Source organism: Lonchura striata, chromosome 36 (genome assembly GCF_050655825.1).
Source record: "Lonchura striata isolate lonStrDom1 chromosome 36, ASM5065582v1, whole genome shotgun sequence".
In the NCBI taxonomy this organism is placed as follows: domain Eukaryota; kingdom Metazoa; phylum Chordata; class Aves; order Passeriformes; family Estrildidae; genus Lonchura; species Lonchura striata.
Window position 1 is genome coordinate 6,648,267 of NC_140738.1, and position 17,794 is coordinate 6,666,060.

Consider the following 17,794-nt stretch of genomic DNA (forward strand, 5'->3'; position numbering starts at 1 on the left):
AACAGCCCCCAGCACCCACTGTGCCCCGGACTGGGGCTGGGCTGGGGCAGCCAGCCTGACACAAACAAACCCCCATGGTGGGAGCAGAGGTGGGACTCCAGACCCTGTGCAGGGGCTGCTTTGCTTTGCAGGCAAGGAAGGGCTTGGGCTGCTCCACTGCCCTTGTTTGCTTTGGGATCACCATGGGGGCAGTGCAGGGGAAGGGAGAAAGCCTGGGATTCCCTCCCCCATGGTGGGTTTTTCCCTGGCACGCAGGGGTTGGGCCTTCCTTAGGCCCCTGACAGAGATAAGATCTTTGACCTTTTTTCTTGTTCCCCTTTTTCTCTGTAACCTATTTTCCATAATTTGATGTTTGTCTTTCTAGAGGAAGCGTTTCAGGTGGAGTCCAGTCTGGATCAGGACGTGCTTGGGAGCAGCTGCAGAGTGGATGGGCTGTGCCCTTGGAGAAGGCTGAGGGCATCGTTTGGGAGCAGCTTTTCTTCCAGCGGGGGATGGCGTGAGGTGGGTCCTGTCTGCTGGGGATGGTGGGATCAGAGCTTTGGGGAGATGGCAGCGAGCACAGGAGCGTCCTGCTCTGGGCAGCTGCTGAGGGCTGGAGGTGCCGTGGCTGGCTGCAGGCTGGGCACATGTCCTGCCCTCCTGCTCTGCTCCCAAAGGCAGCAGTGATGGGCAGCTCTGGGCACAGCTCTGGCACGGCCAGCATGGCCTGGGCACCGCGGGTGGCTGGGACAAGGGGACAGGAGCCTTCAGCTGACAGGGCTTTCTGGTTTCTCTCCTTGCAGCCGGGCTCTGAGGGTGCTGAGGCTGCTCTGGGCTCTGCCAGGGCCCTGCTGGAGCTCAGCACCGGGCTGCAATCAGCCAAAGGAGAAATGGGGTGCCCTGCAGCACAGACTGGCTTGAGCATTTTAGCAATACAGCTCAAGAAAACATGCAGCCACCCAAAAAATAAACTTGTTCAATAACTTCTGAAATGAAATCAATCTGGGATGACCCCAAATGACTTTTTGCAGCTTGCTCAAGCAGTAGCACAGCCCTTCTCTGAACTGTTCTCTCTTCTCCCTGCCTTTTACATCCCAACTGCTTCCTCTTTTCCCGCAGTGAGTTCCCAGCCTATTCCAGTCTCCATCACACTGTTCCCTTCCTTGGTGCCCCTCGCCATGAGGAAGGCCAAGCCCCAGGCTAAGGGACTCATCCTGTCACTGGCTGAGGAGCAGCAATGTCTCAAGAGGTCTGGTGGGATTTTAGTGTCATTCAGAGCTGCTCTCCAGCCCCCAGCTCTCCTCACTGCTGAGTTCCCGCTCCTTTTTCCTCGTCCTTGCAGCAGAATGAGCTCTGTGAATCCCCTGGAGCCTCCCCACTCTTCCCAGCCCACGCACCCACCTCAGCTAGGTTGAAGCAGCAGCTTCTCTGTCTCCTCTGGCACACCAGTGCAGTCCCCTGTGCGGGGAGCCCCAGCCCCAGAGCACAGCACTCAGCAGTGCAGTCGGGGCTGGAGCAGCTGCCCTACAGCCCTGCCTTGGCTCTTTGTGGCAGGGAATGCTCCCTGTTTGCAGCTGTCCCTGCAGGATGGCCCCAGGGCAGAGCCCAGCCGGGCTCCCACTGCAGCCCCTGAAGCTTGGGGCAGACAGTGGTCCCAGAGCTGAGGTTCACGGGGAGCTCCCGGAGCTGTGCCTCGCACTCTGTTGCCATGTCACCGTGCAGGCTGGCTTGTACTGGGTGAATGTACCAGCCCTGGTTTGACTGACAGGGGCCGGGCCCATCACATCTCTCCAAAGGCTGCAGGCATTCCCCAGGCCAGAATCTGAAGGGGCACAGAGATCAGAGCAGTGAAATAATCCAGACCGGGTTTTCAAAGGCCCTTTAGAAGGAAGGGCTTGAGAATAAACGTGCTCCGTTTGCCACATAAACATAAGGGTGAGTGGTCTCTTTGGCTCCAACCCACTTTCCTCCCCGAGCCAACGTTACCCTCTCCCTCACACGTCCCCCTTGTGCCTTCCCACTGCCTTGTCCTGTCAGGGCTCCCGCAGCCCCTCATCCCTTTGTGGCCCCGTCCCCTCAGGGTCTCCCCAGCCCGGCCAGCCTGCCCGGCAGCAGCGCCACAGCCCCACAGGAGCTCCAGAGGAGCCCCACCAAGAGGCACCTGGGAGCCCTCAGCAATCCAGCCAGCAACACACGGGCAGGAGGACACGGATGGCGCTTCCTGCCTGGGACAGGGCCATCTCCAGGCACCGCTCTCACAGAGATCCCCACAGCTCCAGCCCCTGCCCGTCTGCTCTGTGGGCAGCACAAGGGCTTCATCAGAGCCACCAAAGGCCAAGGGGCTTCTGGCCATTTTCCCTGCAACCCTGCAAGCCTGGGCAGCTTGCTGAGCCCAGGAACCCTTTTCTCCCTCTTCCCCTCAGCCCTGCAGAGCCTGGACAGCCAAAGAAAGATCCTGGGAGTCTGTCTATAGCAACACATCCTATATTAACATGCTAAAGAAAAACAAAAAGAAAGAAAAGAACAATCTTAACGAAACAAAACATTCCTGCTGGCTCAGGTGGCCCCAGCAGACAGAGCCTCTGGAATCAGCTCTCTGCAGAGCTCCAGCAGCGCAGCCAGCCGAGCCCTGACAGACGAGGCCGTCTCCTCCATGCCCTGCAGAGCCGATCACGCAGGCTGTCAAAGATGGAATATGGAGCTCTCTCTGCTTCCTGGACGATGTACGGTGTTTGAACTGCCAGGCTTGCGACGGCGTCACTGATGTCATTGGCTGTGCCTTCAAGGGCTGAAAGAGAGAGGAACAGAGCCATGGTCAGTTCCCACATCTGAGGGGACCCGAGGGGACTCTGTGCCAGGGCCATCCCAGCCGGCTCTGGCCATGGCCAGCAGGGAGCAGGGACCAGCTGGATCAGCCCGAAGCTGCTGGCCACGAATCCCCCAGGTGCCCTGAAAGCTCTGTGTGCTCTGCCCACGCCGGCCCTGGTCCACACAGGGAGCAGAGCCCTCCGCAGCCGGGGCAGGGCTCGCAGCTCCCCCGGCAGCCCGCGCTGGCAGCCCGCTGCCCTTGGTCACCCTCAGAGAGGAGCTGGAGCTCTTCCTTCCTCCCCCTCAGGTGCCGCCCGGCCGTCCCTGGGAACACAGAGCCTGTCAGGCCCAGGGCACAGCTCCCTGCCAGCGGCGCCGCCAGCCCTGTGCCCACACGCCCTCCTGGCCCGGCTCGTGGCTCACCCATGAACCTGACGGCCGCCTCTCGCAGGGGCTCCTGTGGGCTCTGCAGGTAGGGCAGGGCCCGGCGCAGGTGCTCGGCCACGCTGCTGCTGTCCTCTGCCAGCTGGAGAGAGCGGCAGGAGGGAAGGGTTGGCCCCGCAGCCCCCCGGGCCGGGGCTCCATGGGCACCCGGCTGGGGCCGCAGGAGCCTGGAGCAGAGCCCGCGCGGCCTCGGGCTGCAGCAGCGGGCAGGGGCACAGCTGCCAGCCCGCACACCGAGCACCGCGCTCAGGGGCTGCTCCAGGCTGGGGCTGCGGCTTCCCGGCCCTCCTTACCAGGCACTCGGGGAACTGCCACAGCTTCTGGTTCTTCACCAGCTGTTCAAGGTCCCTCCTCCTGAGGAACTCGGTCGCACAAAGCAGTGTTTCCTGAGAAGCCTGGAGAGCAGCAGAGACGCGGAGATGGCCCCACAGCCCAGGGCGCAGGACCCCGTCCCTGTGCCAAGGCCAGCAGGAGCTGCAGCCTGCGAGGCGCCAGGGCAGGGCCAGCCCAGCCCCTGCCAGGGGCCAGCGGCAGCTGCCGAGTCCTCACCTCTGCCACTCGCTGGTTCTCATCGTGGCAGTGGAAGAAGAGTGGTACCAGGCTCTGGCGCACGTGTGCCTTGAGGACCTTTTTTTCCTCTTCCGGAAAAAAATCCAGCATCTCTCGGAAGATAAACAGGGAGCACAACTGCACCTGGCTGTCCTCCTGTATGAAAGGAAGGAAGAAAGACCTCAGCGTCAGCTGCTTCAGGCCCACCTGGGCACAGCCTGTGAGTGCACAGGGCACAAAGTGTGCGGGCAGCACGCACTGGCCGTGGCTGGAGGCGCAGAGCCTTACGTTATCAAAGAGTGGCAGGAGCGCCTCAGCCAGCTGCAGGGCGAGGGCGCTGGTTACTGGGGCACCATTGCAGAAAAATAAAGCTCTGAGGAGAACCGTGGTCATCCTGAGCATGGTGCTGTCATCTTCGTGCAGGAGCTCCACGAGCCTTTCATGCAGGCTCCACATCCTTATGGCCATCTACTTGTGGGACACAAGTGTGTGAAACACCATCCTGCTGCCACAGGGCCCAGGGGCCACAGGCCTGTGCCAAAGCCCTGGGGCAGCTGCAGCAGGAGGCAGGAGAGCTGGCAGCAGCTGCCCCAGTGCCCCAAGGCCAGCCAAGCCCCAGGGACTGCCTTCCCCAGCCCCACGCTGGCAGCACGGCTTCAGCCCCTGCGCTCTTCTCACCGAGACACTGGTGGTGCCGAGCGCCACGAGGCCTCGGAGTGCCAAGCGACGCCTCCCCCTGCACTCGCCCTGCAGGTGCTTGGACAGGAACTGCAGGACGCTGTCCCGGCACTCACTCAAGTTCAGGTGCTCCAGGATCTGAAAGGCACAGGCTGGTGACGGGGGAGCGGCCGGCGGGAGCCCAGAACCGCCCAGGGCCGGGCCCAGGCAGCAGCACAGGGCGCGGGCTCCGTCCCAGGCACTGTGGCCAAGAGAGGGCAGAGAGCCGGGAGGCAGCTCAGCGAGGCAGCGCCGGCCTTCAGGCTCACCTCCACAAGGAACGCCAGGGTGGCCAAATCCCGGCACGGCGTGTCCTTGCTGAGCAGCCCGAGCAGGTGGAACGCAATCGCGGAACACGCGGCTTCGGATGCGCGGTGCATTTCTCTGACAGGAGGAAACACGAGTCAAAGCCCTCAGCCAGCGGGGGCAAACCTCTCCCAGGACTGCCTCACAGAGGTCTGGCCTTTCTCCACCACCCTGCAAGGGGCAGCTGAGCCCTCTGGGAGGTTGCTGCTCTTGGGCACGCTCCTCTCCCAGCCTTTTGCAGCCTCCTTGGCCATCCCTTGGTGACAAGGCCTTCTGGCCCACGGCCACGGGGACTGTGTGGGGCACCTCGGGCACAGGGCACACATGCCGGGGACAGCTGGGGAGCAGGGGGTCTCACCTGGCCAGCACGCCCACAGCACAGTGGTGGGTGTCAGCACAGAGCAGTGTGTCCCAGCCACGCTTGTCTTCCATGGCCACCACCACATCCTCATAGTGCAGTCGGCAGAGCAGGGCCTTCAGGGTCTGCTCTGCAAAGCTGTGCACAGAGCAAAGCCCAGGTCACGCTGGGAGCACTGGCCCTGCCCTGGGCACATGGCAGGGACAGGAGGACTGGCATGGAGCACCTGCTGGGGCTGGTGGCAAGGCCGTGTTGCTGCTGGCATCCCTTCCAGAAGGTATCGACCTCCTCTGGCACATCCAGAGTGCTGAAGAGCACTTGGAAGAGCAGATGCACAAAGAGGCCGGGGAAATGCACGGTGACTACATGTGGCACACAGGGCAGCTGGAGGATCTTCCACATCACCACGGTTGCCTGCAAAGGACAGAGCAGCCCGAGACAGCGCTCAGTGCCGAGGTGTCCATGTGGTAGAGCCCGAGCACGGGAGGGAGATGCCCGGAGAGACGCAGGGGGAGCACCGGGCCTGGTGGCCCTGGAGCTGCCCCGAGGCCAGGTTTCAGCCCAGCGCCTGAGGCAGGGAAACGCCGAGGGGGAGGGAGGATGGAGAGCTGCTGGAAAGGTGGCCTTGGGGCCAGCAAAGGCAGAAACTCACAGCCAGGGCAAGGACAGCCGTGTGGTCCCCATCGCAGGTGCACGTGCTGTGCTCTGGCCAGCTCCCCAGCACATCGAGGAGCACGAGCATGGCCGGCTCTGCAGTCCTCAGCGAGCACATGATGCTCTTCCACATGGCCAGAGCAGCTCTGTGGGGTCAGAACTCTGTCTCAGAGGAGTCTGGGACACAGCAGCGTGGCCTGGGCGGCAGCGGGGAGCTGAGCTGCTCTGCCAGCCCTGCCTCTGCCCACTGCCCCTCACTGGCAGCACGTAGGCAGCCCAGCCCTGTGGGCACTGGCCCCTGAGGGGCAGGGGGAAAGCATGGCAGCACGCTGGGTGGCTGGCAGGGGCCAGGGCTGGCAAAGGGAGCAGCCAGAGGGCCCTGGAATTCTCTGTGTCAGACACCTGGGACAGGCTGCACAGGGGGAAGGGCTGCTGAGCCCTGAGCCCTCTGGGCAGGTGGGCACCGTACCTGTCACACAATGGGGCCACACGCAGGAGAGCCATCACCACGTCAGAGGGCTGTGCCTCTGTCAGATCCAGAAGGGGCCTGTACAGATTGTACTCAGGAAACTCATTGGCCATGAGCCACTGGTGGATGTACCTCACCATGGCCGGCACCTGGAGAAGGCAGGGGAGACTTGGAAAGCTACTGGAGGAAGGAATGTGCCCAGCTGCCCCAGAGAAGTGCTTCCCTTGCCACCACACTGCCATGGCCTCAAAGGCTCCCAGGGAGCAGCAGGCGTGGCTTGGGAGGCCAAGCAATTGCTGGGAGAAGAATAGCCAGGCCACAGGCTGCTTACTTGCTTTGGGCTGGAAGGACCCTCCTCCACAAGCATATCCAGCAGGGCAGCGCTGGTCTTGGTTTTGAAGATGGGAGAGTACGCTCTGAGCACGGTGCCCATGGCGCTGCTCTCTTCCTCCCGAATCCTCTTCATGAATTTGCAAACCATCTGCAGCAGAAGGGCAAGAAGCCCGGGATGCTGCATGGAGTGCTCCGAGCACAGTGCTGGGCTGAGCAGTGCCAGCAGGCCCAGCCCAGGTGGGGATGGCTGCAGGTACCTGCGCTGTTCTGCGGAAGCGGCCACGGGTGCGTTCCTGCTCTCGTGTGCGCTGCACGGCTGCACCTGGCAAAGAGCGAGCGCAGCCCGAGCTGAGGGGCTGCGGGAGAGGCCGGAGAACACAGCCCAGCCCTGCGCTGCCCAGGCAGGGACAGCCCCGCGACGGCCCAGGGCACGGAGCACGGCTGTGGGATGTCTGCCCGGCCCCTATTCCATCCTGTCCATGGGCATGGCCCCAGGGGATGGGATGGGATGGGATGGGATGGGATGGGATGGCATGGCATGGCATGGCATGGCATGGCATGGCATGGGGCCAAGCTAGCTGCAGGCACCAGCCCTGTGGCCCAGCTCTGCCACTCACCCTTCTGCCGTGGCTGGAACTGCTCCAGCTCTTCAGGCTGCTGTGCTGGGGCAGCTCCAGGGCCTTCTTTCTCCTCCTTCCCCCAGGGCAGCTTGGGCAAGCTCGCAGGTCTGAGCTCTACGTCGCTGCCTGGATTCATGGCTGCTTGCAGAAGGTGAAAAGGAAAAGGTCCGAGTCAGCAAGTGCTGCAGTCGTGCCTTGAGGGCACCTGCAAGAGTGAAGTCTTGGCAAGGCTACAGGACAGCAAGTCCTGCACTCTGCTCTTGGGGCTCCAGCCACAAGGACAGGAGACTCCTGTCAAGGATGGTGCAAATGCCACAGTCTGCCCTCGAGGGCAGCTGCAGAAGATTTGCCTCGGGAAGGCCAGGGGTCACCAAGTGCTCTGGTCTGGCCACGAGCTCACCTGCAGGAGTAATACCTTGGGAAAGCTCCGGGTCAGCAAGGAACGAGTGGCTGTGTGAGGGCTCCTCACAGCACCGCTCTCTCGCGTCCTCTCTCGTCGTGTGCACCGAGCACTGTGGCGTGTAACTGTAACTTGTAACTGCCAGCACCTCTGCCAGAGCGTGTCACCAAGGGCCCTTGGAATCCCTGCCCCGTTCCATTCCACGGTGACCATGCTGCACCGTGTCACCAAGGGCCCTTGGAATCCCTGTCCCGTTCCATTCCACGGTGACCATGCTGCACCGTGTCACCAAGGGCCCTTGCACGCACTGCCACCTGCCCTGGGGCCACCCCCAGCCCCCCAGAGTGGCCCAGGGTGGAAGGAATGCCTTGCCCCAGGTGTGTCAGACAGCCCAGCAGGATCTTTAGGAAGGGCTCAGCCCATCAGCAAACGCTGCCCTGCTCTGTGGGCTCAGAGCAGCAGGAGCCCCCGCAGCTGCCGACGCAGCCGCGGCGGGAAGGGCACGGGGCCTCCACAGAAGCTGGCACGGCCTCCTCGGGACACGTCCCACATGGTGGCCATCCTGAGCACGGCTGTGGGACACGGACCGGGAACGTGTGGGCCAGGGCAGGAATGCTGCTCTGAGCCCTGGGGCCCGGGCAGCGCTGACAGCAGCAGGTGAGGCACAGTCCCCGCCCAAGCAGAGCTCCCCCGAGCCCTGGCAGCACCGGTGCCCGTCTCCTGCCCAGAAATCTGTGCCCCAAAAGGGCTTCTCTGCCAGAGGGCAGCCAAAGCTGGTGTGCACTGGGGGCTGTGCTCCGTCCTACAGGGGCTATTGGTAGCAGCACCTGGAGCAACTGGTGGCAACACTTGGTGCGTGTCAGATGTTGTTGCTCCTTCCTGGGATGATTTTTTCATGGAAGGGATTAGCAGCAGCACAGAAACACCAACAGCTACTGAACTTCACAGGACAAAGAGACTCCACCAAAACACTGTCGTGTTTCCTTGTGCTTTTGTGTCTTTCTTGCACTCTGAAAGAAAAAGAATTGGCCCAAGCCCTGCTATTCAAATCTCCAGCTGCTGTGTGTCTTCCTGTGGCAGCTCACTGCAAACACAACTGGCTGCCTGCTCAGCTGGGCAATGGACGGCCACAAACAGGGAGGGCCCTGGTGAACATCTCTTTGGTCTCGTGGGGCAGCGAGGGCACAGGAGACAAAGACTGCTCCTCCCGAGTTCATGGGGCAACAGAGAGATTTTATTTCCCAAGCCCCCCCTTACACAGGGCATTTGAAAGACCAGGCCTGGAAGCTCTCATTGGTTTGAGCTCCACGCCCCTTCAGGTTCTGGCCCGTGAGGTGCCTGCAGTTTTGGGAGATATTTGATTGGTCAAGACCCCTGTCAATCATGGTAACACCTCACCCTTCTTTTCTTTATAAAATTCTGTGTATTGTTCTCTGTCACCCATCTGCAAGGGCCCTTTGCAAACATGGGGACAGAGGACAGCGTGCATCTAATTTACACTGGAGCTGCAGCATTCCCCTCCAGGAACTGTTAGGGGAGAACTCAAGCCACAGGCATAATGCTTCTTGGTTACAAATTGAACTTATCTCTAAAAGCAGAAAGCTATTTAACCCTGAGCCCATTTAACCCTTAGAGAAAAACCCAATTTTAAAAAACAACCTTTAAGCACTTGATCCCTTGGGGAAAAACTGAACTCCCAGAAAACAATCTGTAAACAGAAAAACTGTTTGTAAACATGAGAAATAATTTGTAAACAAGTAAAGTCCTTATATGAACTGTCCATGAGGCAGGTGATCATTTGTAATATTGTCTGTGGTTTCCAGTGTCCATATTTTAGGCAGCTGTATTGTACTGTTGTAGGATTTATTGTAAAACATGAGAACAGACTCAGAGGGGAGGAAGGTGTACCCTCAATCCAACCCCTTTCCCCTTTTTTCTTTGTCTAAGAAATAATAATAGGATTAGAACATGGATTTTGAATACTATTAACTTATGCAAAATTTCATCCACGTTTACTGATAATATTTTTCTTTACCAGCCAGGTTCACAGTGAAGAACTTGATTGGGAGATGTTTTGATCAGGGCAAGGAACTTGGTTAGGAGACATTTTCTGTATTTCTATTTTTTCTAGTGCAAACCATATACTTTTTTCCCTTTGTTCAAAGTTAGAAATTTTGTTGTTGACTTTAATAGCTGACTTTTAAAATGATGACAAGTGGCAGAATTTCAGTGAAAAACTTTGCAACTGCAATTTGCTTATGATAAATCGATGTTCTATGTGTACCTCAGTGGATATTCTTTGAATCATACCAGTTTATCTTGAAACAATGAAAGAATAATTACTAGAATATTAAGAAAAGACATGTTAATACACAAACTAGGACATCTTTAAGACAATGATTTACTGAAATATGAGTATCAATTTAATATCGATATCCAGCTGAGATGGACAAAAACTCTCTAAAGGTTTAAAGTTAGAAAGTGTATGTTTATTGAGACAGCCAGGCAGTACATGGGATAATTCCCTAATGCACACTGCAAAAATCACAGGTATTACAAAGCTTTTTTATTTGCAGAAGTCTTGAATACACAAATATGAATGCATATTCATATCCCTGTCACTTCCTCTGCTCCGTTTCATGTGCTAATTGGCAAAAAGGCAATTAAGCATGTGTAGTTCTGTTCCCTGAAATGAGTTGGGGGTCCATTTTGGGGAGGGGTCTCCAAAATGAAGAAGCAAAATAAGTCTTCCTCGTTCTGACCTTTCTGCCTTTCCCATGCATACGTGACAAATGAATCCTTGCCGTTTTCCTGTGCTTAATGGATCCCTAAAGTATGGGAAGTCTGCAACTGTTTTTGTGCCCCTGAAATCTATCACCAGGAACGGGGCTGGGATGTGCTCTGGTGCCTGGACATCAACAGGAGCAGGGCTGGGATGTGCCCTGGTGCCTGGGACATCACCAGGAGCGGGGCTGGGATGTGCTCTGGTGCCTGGGACATCACCAGGAGCAGGGCTGGGATGTGCCCTGGTGCCTGGGACATCACCAGGAGTGGAGCTGGCTCTGATGCTCTCCAGTGCCTGGGACATGACAAGGGGCGGTGCTGGCTGGGGTTTGTTTGGTGCCTGTGCAATCCCAAGGGCAGTGTCACAGCGGGGCAGCTCTCAGTGTCCCCAGCAGGTCACAGTGTCCAGGGCAGCCCGTGCCAGCGGTCACTGCGCACACGGGGCAGGCTGGGCTGGACAGGGGACGGGGCAGAAACGCTGCCCCAGGACTGGGGTCTCCCCCTGCCTCTGGGGCCCAGCCCCTGCTGGGAGCGCCTTGGGCAGGGCACAGGGCTGCTGCTGGGCCAGGGGGACAGGCCGTGCCCCCTGTCCCCTGCCGCTGGGCCAGGGGGACAGGCCGTGCCCCCTGTCCCCTGCTGCTGGGCCAGGGGACAGGCCGTGCCCCCTGCCAGCTGCCCAGGCCCCTCTGATGCCTGTCCCTCGTCCCTGTGGCTTCTGTCCCCACCACTCCCCACCACCTTCACTCCCTCTGTCAAAGCCCCACTCAACCCCTTCACAGTGACCTCTGGAAAGAAAGAATGAATGAAGGAAAGGAAGTGTTGTCTGTTCACCCTGGCTGGATGTCAGGCACCCACCAAAGCTGCTCTCTCACTCCCCTCCAGAGATGGACAGGAGGGAGAAAACAGAATGAAGGCTTCATGGGTTGAGCTAAGGACTGCGACAGATCACTCAGCAAATGCCATCATGGGCAAACCATTTTCAAAATTGGAGATGTTAATGGAATTTTTGCTATCTGGATCAGGGCAGGATAGTGAGAAGTAAAACAAAGCTTTAAAAACACCTTCTGCCCTTTCCTCCCTCCTTCCCATCTCTACCTCCCCCCGCAGTGGGTGCAGGGAGACAGGGAATGGGGGCTCTGGTCAGTTCATCCCCGGTTGTTTCTCCTGCTGCTTGGGGAGAGGAGTCATTCCCCTGCTGTGCCAGGGGTCCCTCCTGGAGACACTTCTCCATGAACTTCTCCACGGTGAGTTCATCCCACGGACAGCAGTTCTCCACAAGCTGCTGCAGCGTGGCTCGCTCCTCCATGGGCTCACAAGTCCTGGCAGGGCCCTGCTCCAGCGTGGGCTCCTCTCCAGGGGTTTGCAGGTCCCTGCCAGGTCCCTGCTCCAGCACAGGTTTCTCATGGGGTCGCAGCCTCCGCTCAGGCATCCCCCTGCTCCAGCACGGGCTCCTCCAGGCGCTGCAGGTGCATCTCTGCCCTCCGTGCCCTCCACGGGCTGCAGGGCCAAGCTGCCTCCCCAGGGACTGACCAGGGAATCTCAGGGCAATCAGCTCCAGCAGCTGGAGCAGCTCCTGCCCCTCCTGCCCTGCCCTGCCCTGGGGGTGTGCAGAGCTGTTCCCCTCACAGGTCCTCACCCTGTTCCTCCCTGCTCACAGCCACAATTCCAGGATCACCCATTTCCTTAAATCTCTTATTCCAAAGGTGTTACCACCATTTCTAACTGGGCCAGCCTTGTCCAGCAGCCAGTCTGTCCTGGAGCCAGCTGGAATTGACTCTGTGGGACATGGAGGAACAGCTGCTCTCACAGAAGCTGCTCCTAGATCCCCTGCCTTACCAAAACCTGGCCATGCAAACCTGGTATAAGTATGGTAGGGTTTTTATTACCACTATTAATTCTTATTATTTCTATTCTCTCAATTTTTTGCTATTAATGGTACAGTTGTTATTATTATTACTAGTATTTTTAGTCTTTTGGACTCTATATTAATAGTGGCTAGATTAGAACTGGAAACAAAGGTACTTCATTGCAAGTAGCGGTTAGAGTTTTGTCAGCCTCTTGCCCTGCCCTGTTCTCTGTCATTGCTGTGTGTGAAGCTGCTGCTGCCAGGCCTCCCTATTTCCCTGGTTTGAGAAATTCCATGGCATTGCTCACATGTCAGAGAGGGCTTATTCCATTCAAACACATGCTCTTAGCTCTTCGAGTCCCATTGTTGGAAGCTTGTTTTCTAACATTGTTGACTTTCTCAGCTTCTGTTAATATTTGTGATTTTGTAACAAAATGTTCTTGGATGTGATTGTGCAAGATTCTCTAATCAGCTTCCAGTTTGCTCTTGGGTTTCTTACCGGTGTGTCCAAGCTGAAGGCAGCATTTTGGGTGGGAGGCTTCAGTGGGAGCTGGGATTACCTCGGCAGCAGCTGTTTTTGCAATGTGAGCAGCGCTGACAGAGATTCCGTGCGCTGAATATTCCGCCTGGTTGGAGCCGCAGTGCCCGGCTGGAGGGAGCCGCGCCGGGCGCTGCGGGTTGTGCCGGGCCGGGCAGCGGCCGCAGCCCCGGCAGGGCCCGGCCGTGGACACGGAGCCTTTGCTGGGCAGGGCTCGGCCCTGCGGCGCCGGGCGGGCGGTGCCGCTCCCGCCGGGAGCCTGCGGGAGCCGGGACAGCGAGAGAGCCCGGGCCGAGCATCAGCCCCGGGGCACGGCCCGGGAGGGGGCACAGCCCGGGGGTCCCGCAGAGCCTCCCTGCTCCAGAGCCGCGCCTGCCGCAGCGGGGCAGCTGCGGCACCTGCGGGGCACGGAGGAGCCGCAGGCGGCGTTCCGAGCGCTCCTTCGGGGCAGGATTTTGTCCCGCTGCGGGGAATTCCCGCGGGCCGGGCGGGCCGGGGCCGCTGCCGAGCGCCGCCGCCTTTCCCGGGAGCCGCCGGGCAGAGCTCTCTGCTCGGGGCTGGGAAAAACACCTTCACTGCCCTGGGAACATTTAAAAAGTTTAATACAGGACAAGAGGAGACAAGGCCATAGAGCAAAGTTCTTACGGCCGGGTGCATCTCGGCACTGAGCCAAGAGCACACGGTTATCTCCGGAGATACCCCTTGAATACCTTTTCCCTTACACCAGCCTGTTGCATATTCATAGTCCCTTATGCATAGTAAACTTTTTCCCAAGCTAGTTTACATATTCCAAGAACTGTTCAGCATGGCTCCTCCTCGGTTCCACCTTTTTAGGGCATGTGTATTCCTTGGTTGTGGTTTTGGTCCTTTTTTATCATCATCTTCAGTTTTGGCCCCGGCCCACACTGCCTTCAGACGGTGAGTGCTGATGGTTGGCAGATCTGTACAGGTGTCCTCATCCTGTGCTCACTGGATGTTATCCCATCCAAGCAGGAATTTTAACACAAGCATGCTTCTATCAGCTATGGCACTACTATGTCTGAGCGTAATCAATGAACAACAGAAATAAAAACTATATAACAAAGTTATTGTAACACCACACATATAAAATCCAATGGAATGTTTACAAAAAGCCAATATTATAATATGTATCTCTAACAGGGCCAAGGGCCGGGTGCCCGCTCGGTGGCCCCGGGACAGCAGAATTTTGGGGTCCCGGTGCTGGCTGCCGGCAGAGCCCCGGCGCTGGGCCGGGGATGCGTGGGACCCTCCCGCGGTGGGGTTGGGCTGCCCGGGGCAGGCGCTGCATCGTCAGCCCGGAGCCACCGGGGATCGCCCGGTACCGGCGGGGCGGGGCTGGGGAGCGGAGAAGGGCGGCACCGGAGCGGGGGGACCCTCTGCAGCCTGCGGGGTCGGACATACCGATAAGGGGGTCCCCGGGAGCCTGGAACGTTGTGAAAAACGCTAATCACTTGGTTTTTAAAATTTTAAACTTTTAATAATAATAAAATGGTTATAAAAATAGTAACACAATTAGAGTAAACAAATTTAGAGTTAGGACAATTACAAGACAATGAAAAGCAAAAAATTATAGACGTCCAGATGCTCTCGGGCACTTAAGCCAGGACAAGCATGCCTTGTGAACAAAGGAATAACCTTAAAAGCAATAGCCTATTGCATATTCATGTATCTCATACATGATGCATAAATTCCTTGCAAATTAGGAACTTTTCTGGATTTTGTCAACTTCTTTCCCTTAATCCTGGTGCTTCCATAAAGATGGAGACAAGATGGAAGAATGTTTGTCTTTTCTGATAAGGAGGTTGTAACTCTTTATGTGGCCCAAGTCACCGCCATCCCTGTGTGAAGTTTATTGAGTATCTCATCTCTTGCTTGAGCAAGTAAAAAAATCCTACATCGCAGAGTTTCTATTTTAATATTATGTTGTTACCTAAAACTCTATTTAACACACTACTTAAGAGAATTAATACAGCATAACTTTCTAACATTACACATATAATATCCATTGTAACATTTGTGAAAAGCCAATCATAAAATAAGCATTCTTCACAGAAAGTGTTGAAATGGTAAAACCAGTCAAAACCCCTTAGGAATTGGAAGGAAAACCAGAGGCAGTGGCAGCTAACACCTCAGAAACCCGTGGCTTTTGCTCCTCTCTTTGACCTGAGAGCTTCCTGGGCAGGGGCGACTCTTCAATTGCATCAGCGTGGCCATGGCTGGGAAGGGCAGCGAGCAGATGGGTTGAGCTTCTCCTGTCAGCCCCTGAAGTGCCAGCTGTCATTTGTGTGCGCTGAGGATTCCCTTCAGGCTCGGAGCTGGCGCAGCTGCTCCTGGGCGCTGCTCGCCCGCGGGCGCAGCGGTGCTGCAGCCGCTGTCCCGCACACAGGGAGGGCTCTGGAGCCTCCCAGGGCACCAAGGAGCGGAGCAGGGAACGTGCCGGGATCTGCTGCAGGACCGTGGGGCTGTGGGGATCCTTCGGTCTCTTGGATGGGGCAGGGAGGGGGCAAATGGAATCAAGGTGAGACAGGGATCAGGCAGCCCCACGCCAGGCAGCGTTTTCTCCTCTGAGAGCTCCTCTGAGCTGAGCGAGCTGGTGAATCCTGTGGAGCAAATGAGACCCGGGAGCGAGGGAAGGGCTGGCTGGGAAGGAGTCAGATAAACCCAGTGGGTATTTCCCTTTCCAAGGGGTTCCTGGGGAGACAAAGGAGAAAAGAAGTATTCCCCATCTCATGACATTCCCTTTTTTCCTTCAGTAGCCCTATTGCAGTCACTGCATACAAGAGTTTAGTTGATCCCTTTGATGCCAGGGAGCACCCAGAACTTGAACCTCGCTGCATCCAGCCCTGTCTGCCTATCACCGAGCAGAGGGAAAAGATAAAGAACCTGGGTGGGGGTTGAGCCAAAATGGCATTTTGCCACTTCTGATCTGCTCCCAGCTTTTGCAGCAGGGCACCAACCCCATCGCTGCAAACCACTCCCTTTTGCAAGGCACACGTGGACCTCGCTGGTAGCTCAGGGCTCCTGAAGGGGCTGCTGCAGTTGGCAACTGGAGCTGGTGTTGAACTTTTCACATTGCTTACCCCCCCATCCAAATGCCATCAACTGTCTGAGGAAGGACACAAAAATATTACCCTGGAGGGGCCAAAAGCTTGGAAAAGGATAAAAGAAATGTTCTTATGATGACAATGACAAAAAAACACATTTTTGACAGCAAATGAGTACCCACAGCCCTCCAGACCTCCCAGACTGGCAGGCTGAGTGGGGCCGTTTCCATGGCATGAGGAGCTGGCAGCCTGCAGAGAGAAACCAGAGAGCCACGGTCAGTCACAGAAGGCTCCTGTGCTCCTGTCCCACCACGGCCTGTGCCTGGGCCAGGCTCCTGTGTGCTCAGATCCCAAACCTCCTGACCCATTCTCTGTTTTTAGAGAAGGGCAGAGTGGTAAGCCACATTCCATCTCCTCTGCTGAAGCACAGCCCAGCAGCCTCCTCAGCAGCTGCAAGGGCGGGATGCCCATGTGCCTGGTTTCCTGGCTCCCCGGCAGACCAGGGGTTAAACGTTGGGTGTCTCTTGGATTGTCCCCGGAAAGGGCCCATCTCTGCACCCAGCTACCTTTTTTCATTTGTAAATTAGGTCTTTCTTTCTCTTCCAGCTGTGGTTTCTCCAGTCCTGGCTGCAGCCACTGGTCATATAAAACTTTAAGAATCTTTTTCTACAAGCACAACTGACTTGATGTATATTTACACAAGCACAAATTATTCCATAACATATATTACAATGGGGCTGCGGAGATCCCCCTGCAGGTCCATGGGAATGCGGAGATCCCCTGCAGATCCATGGGGATGCAGAGATCCCCTGCAGGTCCATGGGGATGCAGAGATCCCCTGCAGGTCCATGGGGATGCAGGGATCCCCTGCAGGTCCATGGGGATGCAGAGATCCCCTGCAGCCCCTGGAGGAGCCGGGCTGGAGCTCGGCGATGCCTGAGAGGAGGCTGTGAGCCCGCGGGCAGAGGGGCCCCGCTGGAGCAGCCTGTCCTGGCAGGACTGAGCCCGTGGCACAGTGACCCACGCTGCAGCACTCGGAGGGGGCTGTGCCCAGGGGATGGACTCCGCTCCGAGAAGTTCCTGGAGAAGTCTCGGCCGGGAGAGAGCGCAGGGTGCAGCAGGGAACGACTCCTGTCCCTGAGCAGAGGGAGAAGCCCCGGGGGATGAGCTGAGCATGGCCCCATTCCCTGTCTCCTGCCCTGCCGGGGGAGGAGGTGCAGCTGGGAGCAGGGAGGCGTGGGGAAAGCTGCATTTAAGGCTCTGCACTGACTTCTCCTGCTCCTGCTCCGAGTCTTTGGAGTTTTCTGCCAGAAATCTCTCCCCTGCCCCACCCACCCACAGGGCTTCGGGCAGGTTTCCCTTTTTGGGGGAAATCAAAGCGAAGCACTGATGCGCTAACGAGGGGCAGGAGAAGTGAGGCTCCTGGGCTTCCCGCAGAGGCGGAGGCACGGGAGGCGCAGGGCCGGGAAAGCCGTGGCGGGAGGCGCGGAGAAGTTTGTTTGTGTGGGCAGCTCAATCCCGGCTCGGCCCGGGCCCGTGCCGGGGCTGTTCCTCATCTCCGGCTTTCCCCTCACGCAGCCCGGGGGCGCCGAGAGCGCGGGGCGAGGCGGGGCCGTGCGCAGAGCCCGCCCCGAGCTCGCTGCCATTGGCCGCCGGTGCCGTCAGTCGCGGTTGCGGCGCGCTGATTGGTGGGAGCGGGGCGCGGCGCGGCCCCGGCGGCGGGCTGAGGGCGGCCGTGGCCGCGCAGCGCCGCCATTGGCCGAGCGGCTGCGCGGGCCCGGCAGCGGCGGCAGCGGCCGGAGCGCGGTGAGGCGGCGGCGGCGGAGCTCGGAGGCGGCCCCGGCGCAGGTGGGAGCCGCGCTGGGCTCTGCGGGGGCTCGGGGCCGGCTGCGGGCGGAGGGGGCGACAGGGGGCTCCGGCGGCT

The 17,794-nt window shown here is 58.2% G+C and overlaps 1 protein-coding gene across 1 annotated transcript in view; it reads left to right on the forward strand.

The window, feature by feature from the left end:
* The window catches only part of LOC110479977 (uncharacterized), a 152,960-nt gene that overhangs the window by 97,574 nt on the left and 37,592 nt on the right, over nt 1-17,794 (forward strand). The window contains 1 exon segment of the mRNA XM_085565443.1: nt 1,828-1,845. Within this exon segment, the coding sequence (XP_085421569.1) occupies nt 1,828-1,845 (18 nt within the window).